This window comes from Lepeophtheirus salmonis, chromosome 3 (assembly GCF_016086655.4).
Source record: "Lepeophtheirus salmonis chromosome 3, UVic_Lsal_1.4, whole genome shotgun sequence".
Taxonomy (NCBI): Eukaryota; Metazoa; Arthropoda; class Copepoda; order Siphonostomatoida; family Caligidae; genus Lepeophtheirus; species Lepeophtheirus salmonis.
The window spans coordinates 40615896-40622773 of NC_052133.2; the positions used below are offsets into that span (position 1 = coordinate 40615896).

General features: G+C 32.3%; 2 protein-coding genes and 1 long non-coding RNA gene across 3 annotated transcripts; 2 read left to right on the plus strand and 1 right to left on the minus strand.

Moving 5' to 3' along the window:
- Positions 1-65: 65 nt before the first annotated feature.
- On the plus strand, positions 66-1721 carry LOC121115119 (speedy protein A). Its single transcript, XM_071887400.1, has 3 exons — positions 66-1013; positions 1126-1430; positions 1497-1721. The coding sequence occupies exons 1-3, from the start codon at positions 848-850 to the stop codon at positions 1635-1637; spliced, it is 612 nt and encodes a 203-aa protein (XP_071743501.1). The 5' UTR covers positions 66-847; the 3' UTR covers positions 1638-1721.
- On the minus strand, positions 1460-2795 carry Etfb (Electron transfer flavoprotein beta subunit). The gene is made up of 3 exons (XM_040709293.2): positions 2473-2795; positions 1964-2416; positions 1460-1899 (listed from the first exon to the last, which is right to left on the minus strand). Exons 1-3 carry the CDS (start codon positions 2677-2679, stop codon positions 1804-1806), a joined length of 756 nt encoding a protein of 251 aa, XP_040565227.1. The 5' UTR covers positions 2680-2795; the 3' UTR covers positions 1460-1803.
- Positions 2796-5649: 2854 nt separating this feature from the next.
- Positions 5650-6125, plus strand: LOC139904866 (uncharacterized). The gene is made up of 2 exons (XR_011779117.1): positions 5650-5926; positions 5977-6125. It is a non-coding gene; the product is annotated as an uncharacterized lncRNA (long non-coding RNA).
- The last annotated feature ends 753 nt before the right edge of the window (positions 6126-6878 follow it).

A 6878-nucleotide genomic window follows, 5' to 3' on the forward strand; every position in this document is an offset into this window, starting at 1 on the left:
AGTATTTCCCGAAGTAACTCCTCTATATCGGGATCATCCTAATAAGAAAAATAAAAATAACTCATGAAATTAGTACATTGTATCAATTTACCAGATAAAGTTCATATCCGAGTTCTTCTAGCTCTGTAATTAAGATGATTCGTAACTCTTCCGATATCCTGAAGGAGCCTATTAGTGCATCGACGAGTAGCATAAGGGACATGATGAACTAAGCGGATTGTAATTCTGATTAATGATAATAACGAATATTAGTTAGGGAGTAATGAGAAGGTTATTGACTGTAACTGGCACCCCTTTCCCGCCCTCAATTTCAAATAATTAAAACAAGTTTCTTTTTTTTATCCGAAAAGATTTAACCTCCCTCTTCCTTCAAATAATAAAATGTCAGACGAATTGGTAAGAAAGTCACGACGTCTAAGGCTCCGCTTAGGAATCCCTTCCTTTGACCACTCTAGGAAGATATCTTCGCGAAATTATGAGGTCTCAGACCTTGATATGGAGTCATTTATCAACTTTTTGGAATCTGATGAGGCATGATAATGATATGTACATATCTTCTTAAATTCCTTTGGAGCATTTTAGTTAAATCAGACTGATAATAAGCGTATTATTCCTATTTTAAGATATACTTTATATTAATTTAATATAATCCTTACATAAATGAAAGATTAGAGGTTATTTATTTTTCGGATTGTCACATAAGAGTCTATCTCTCATGATCCAGCTTTTTCTCGAAGACATAAGAATATACGTATGTTTAGGGGTAATTTTTGAAGATATACTCAATTATTTTTCTTTTGGGATATGAGAGGCAATTTCCAAGCTTTTAGAGAACGACATTTGCTACATGATGTCAGATGCATATTTAATTGCCTCAGTTTTCAGTTATTTTCAATGGTCAGGTCTTGGAGGACAATGGAATCGAAGGGACTTTTTTGCGCTACTATATCTAGCCATAGAAATTGAAGAAGAACTCTTGGAATGCAAATGGGAACTTTTACCCTACGCTCTTGGTAAATACATGTCACTCAAATAATATGTACAATACATTGAGCACGCATAAAATTTGAAACAGAGCTTAGAAGGTAGTCAAAGTGATGAATTAAGTTCTTTCTTTTTTTGTAGGAGATAACTGGGATCTTAAGAGAAAGTCATTCAAGAAGCGTAAAAATAGCTTGTTTCAAAAAATGGATTTTCGAGGTATCGTTTCCAAAAGTACATGCGATCAAGTCATACAACTAAAACCCCATCATCCCATATGGAAACGTATTAGAAAAGAAGATCATGGGGGTGCAAGAAGAGCCGTCCCTGAAACAAGGGAATATTTTCCATCAGGGCCAAATAAAGACCCACTACCGTGTATAGTATGTGGAAAAGTCGCTGAGCGCACAATCAAGAAACCACAAAAAGTGATAACAAAAACACTTCCAGTAAGACACAATAATTATAAACCATGAGATAATGTAAATTAAAATCGTTTGAACAATTTATTATAGGGTTTTGATGTATCCACTGATAAATCTCCAGTGAATAAACGGACAATTGAAAATGAAAACTTTATTGATGCGGATCAAATAAAGCGGCTTCGCCTTCGAGGGATCAGTAGAACTTCTTTTATAGACATCCTTGTGGAATAATTAGTCCGTTTTTTGCAATACATATTACTTAAGATTATTTATAAAATGAGCTCATTAAAAACCAAATAAAAATATATAATCAAACTAAAAGAATCTCTAAAATTGAGTTACCATGTGATCATAAATAGAATATATGAGGTAATTAATATTATTATAGTAATATCTGTTAAAGACCCTTGTCTTTTAACTTAGTGATAAGGGTGTCAACGTCCTCTACGATGATGCCAGGCTCTCTTACAGGAGGATCTTCGACTTTGATGACCTATAAACAGAAAAAAAAGTATAAAAATATTTGTGTATTGAGTGAGAACACTGGGCTATTTTACTTCTATTCTAGGTGCTGAATCCACTCCTAAATCAGAGGGCTTCATTTTAGCAATTTTCTTCTTCTTTGCTTTCATAATGTTAGGTAGAGTTGCGTAGCGAGGTTCATTGAGTCGGAGATCCGCGGATACAACAGCGGGGAGATCAAGCAATATAGTTTCGAGGCCACCATCGATTTCACGTATAACCTCCAATTTTTTGTCCTTTACTTCAAGTTTAGAGGCATATACACCTTGAGGCCAGTCAAGGATAGATGCTGTCATTTGAGCAGTTTGATTACAGTCATCATCAATGGCCTGCTTCCCTAATATAACTAGATCCACTTCTTCTTTTTTAGCGACCTCACTAAACATTTTACTGATTTGGATGGGTAAAATCGTCTCTGCCTCTGATGGAGGGACTTCAACGTGGATCCCTCGATCCGCACCCATTGCTAGGGCCGTTCTGAGTGTATCCTAAATAATAATGAAATACCAAAGGTATAAGACATATGAATTATGACTTATCATACTTGGGATTGAGTGGGTCCACAGGTCATTACGATGATCTCCTTAGCAATCTTCTTCTCCTTTAGCCTCACAGCTTCTTCGACTGCGATTTCATCGAAGGGGTTCATGGAGTGTTTGACTCCATCCGTTACAACGCCCTTTCCATCTGGACGAATACGAATCTTGACAGCGTAGTCGATGACTCGCTTAACACCCACCAAGATCCTCATTATTCCCGAATCCCGTGACTTATTTTATTTAGAAACCTGATTAGGTATACACAGATGACTGAACTTATGGAGTAGTGACAACTGACAATTATATCGAAAGGGAAAGAGAAACATACATAATATTTACTACACCAAGAAAGGTTGCGCGATTTACCCCTTTTAAAATATTACAGTCAGGTCCCGAGTTCATGACACTTTGTCAAAAGCACATAGTGATAATATTTGATACGACATAGCAAATAAAGGCATTAAAATAAGGATGGCAATACCTTTCTACTTTTAGTTCATTTTTTTTACCTTATTTTTTTCCCTTCAAGGATAAGTATATTGTATAGACCACATGAGATTAATTATTCTATTTTATCATACTGTCTATATCTTTGTCTACTACGGTAATTTTGTCTAGTCAGGTTTCAATGACATAATTAAATTTTTTGAAAAAAACTTGAGAATAGTATCCATCCATGATTTTAGGGGATCAGTGTCAACTGTTCCTCTACTCCCGGCCCTTGGCCTCAATATTCAACTTAAACATGAAAGTTACATAGTTTCATGCATTAATTCTTTCTTATTTTGATAAATCAATAGAACAATAACATTTTTAACATACTTAAATGACTTTTTACAAATGAAAAAAAAAAATCTACATTTTCATTTATAAAGATAGTTTAGTTGAAGTTAAAAAACCAAGTTGTTTTGTAACAAAAAGGAATTGGATTTGACTGTATATATATTTAAAAAATACACCTATTTATAAAAGTAATTAAATAGTTTTGTTAACTATTTTTGGGGCTAAGCTAAATAATGACACCTAGCATAAACAAAAACTTAAGATTTGTATTGGATTTCCAATATAATGCCTTTGAGTAATTCTTCTACACACATTTTATAATAAATATAAGGATTTTCAATCATTCCATTTAATCCCATTATAGGTACTTGATTATCTCATTATTTTTTATATACTTTACACCCTAAAGGATATCCGACATTCAGAACATGTGGGAATTACATTCAGTGATTTAAAAAAAAAAAACGGGGAAAAAAAAAAAAGATGCAAAGTTCCTCAGTGCTTCCTGAGCTTTAGAAACCTTCAGATTTTTCTAGAAATTAGACTCAGACTAGAAATAATTCATTTAGTCCATAAGAAATTCCTCATAAGAGAGACAAATTTTGTGAAAAAAATACTTTCATTTTTCAATAGAGTCATGAAACCTATCTTTGCTCTGAATTTAGAAATTCAAATGATCAAATTAAAGAAGAGTGGATGCCGGACAGAGAGTTTCCAAAATACAACCTTAAAATGGGGACTATGCATTTTGTATTATTCTTGTTTGCGATATTTTTCTTGTATTTCCCCTATATTACATACAAATGACTGAATAACGTGAAATTTACTATTATTAATCATGGGTAAGATTATAATTGGATTATGTTTTAAAGCCTCTCTATTCGTATAAGAATAATTCCTTAGCAGATACCAGTGAAAAAAATAGACGGTGATAATATGTGTTAAATATTGATAAAGAACCCGTAAATAAAACAAAACAAAACACATTACATTAGGCATTTATACTAACCTTTCTTATGGCATTAGATCAAAATGTCATGAGTATATATTCCTTAGTCCATAAAATAACATTTTATCCATTGATACCGAAGGTATTAATTGTTCAATTGATCTATCAACAAATGTTAAATATATACATATATTGTGTACATACTGGTAGTTAATCAACTATTGAATCATAATAAGCAATAATTACTGAAGTCCATTTTAACTAAACATCGAGCGTAGACTAATACTACCTCAATTAAGCTTTTACTAGGCTTGTAGATTGGAGTTTTTTCTGATCGGAGATCAATAAGGATATGTCGATATTATATCGCTGATCGCAGTATCGCAACCGGTCGAGATCTTTATATCGCTATATCGCAACAGAAATAGAAATGCGATCTGATCAATTTGTACAAAATTACATATCATGTAATAGTGCTGTGGTTCTCGAGGCCGTTTTTGTCTTGAGACTGCTCTCGAGACTGCTTTTGTATGGCTTAGGTCTCGTCACGGTCTTAGCACATCAAAGTCTTGGTTTGTGATGGAGCACCTAGTTGACATCCTTGATGTGCTCCAGGGGGACAAGGGTATATTTTTGGGGATATCTAAAGCTATACCCTGACGAGAAGAATAACAACGTCGAAAAATGCACCCGGGATAGACAAACGCTTCAGAACCTACTTTGAATTGAGGGGATGCTGGTCGCCTCAGATTATTTCCTTCAATTCAAAGTAGCCTTTCTTACTGAGGAGACTCAAGAAAAAGAAAACAGTTCCTTTTTGACGACCTTATTTGAAGATTAGGCATCCAGCCTCATGATGTGCAGAAAGAGAGTAATTAAATCACCAAACGTATGGGTACGGCCAAACAAGACGTAAAAAGATATCTGGTTGATTACTTTGAAGGTCTAGAAATGATATTGACCTACCATAGGCTCGATTATAGGTTTAAAGAAATTCTATATTTGAATATGATCGCAACTAAATTGATCGGATCGCTGATAGCAAATGACCCTGATCGTAATAAACTTATATCGCAGTAAATTTCTGATCGCCATTTTTGATCAGAGCGCAATTTTTTCCTGATCGCTTAAAAGTCTGGTTTTTACCCATAAAATTGCATGATCTAAATGAAAGTTTATTAGAATTATTATGATATAAAATGTATAAAAAAATTATAATTCATCAATCACCGATCCTACATAAGTAATTTACAATTTTATTTAATATGCTTCAAAAATATGCAATATTAATCATGAATAAAACATAATATATATGAGTTAATCACTGAATTTATCCAAGATCTTATGGATGATTTTTATCATAAATGTTAAAATCTTTGGATTGGATACATGCAACATGTCGGTCGTTTGATTATATTAATGATATCTTAACACTTTGTTTATCTAAAGCGTTAAGAGTTTACTACTCATTTAATAGTTTACAACTCGTTCAGAACTCGTTCTCACTTTCATTTATTTTAACTGAGGCTAAATAATATATTAGAAGGAAAGGTGGAACTTGTTGGAACTGACATCCTAAATAACGGAAATTGGACAAGGCAATGCTACTCAACAATACAAAGATAGGCTTAGAACGCATAGAGAAAATGATCGTATACACTTATCAGCGGATATTATTTAAGGTGAAGAATATGGACGAAATATTACTGATCCAATATGTGTATCAAGTTGTATTAATATTCTGTAATCTATCATTATTTTCTTCGGAGTTTTTTAGGGATTCAATAAAATTCGGTGTGGCATCCCTGCATCTACATATTTCGGTGTTGATGAAACATTTACTCGAGGTTAAGTGTTACATAAATTAAAGTTCCGAGTTTTATAAATAAATATACAAAATTAAATAAATAATTGGGAAGTATTAAATTTGTTAATGATATATTGTTTCAAGATACTCAAGGATATATATTATAGACTAGGTTGACCATATTTTTATTTGGCTTAGGTAGCTAGGAGGTCATAGGATGAGTTTGTAATTTGTACAAGGATCCCATTTTTTAAAATATAAAAATAAGTACTCGTGCATAAAATATACAAATTCATATAATAAATCCTTTGGGTCAAAGAAGGCTTAATTCTCACATAGACGCAGCAAACCCCGTCTATGTTTTCTCATTTTGAAGTTTCAATATACACTTATTCATTCTTGTTTAGAGTTCTTTATTTAGAAAATATATTTTGTTTCTTGCTTTTTTACATAACTTATTTTGGTTTTTTGTCTTTCTTTAAGTTGATTTTTTAAATGTACCATTTGCCTTTCTTATAACTGGACATTTTATGAACTTATGAAAAGTCCTTAGATGCCCTATTACTTATTTAATCAAACCAGCAGACTGCATTTTTGACTTTTATTAAGTTAATCAGGATTATAATATTTAATAAATACATTTGAACCTCATTAAATATCTTAATCTTACATGTTCTTTTTTTCATTTTTTTTTTCATAATATTGTTATTATTCCAATAGATACTTAAGAATTGTGTCAAGGCATGAATAATAAAGCCTAGATAGACAATTGCCGCACAATTTCCATATATAGCACCTTTCTTTTGTAAAAAGAATTACATTATTTAAAAAAAAGAAGTTTTAGATTGACTAATTTTGATCTTCCATATCTC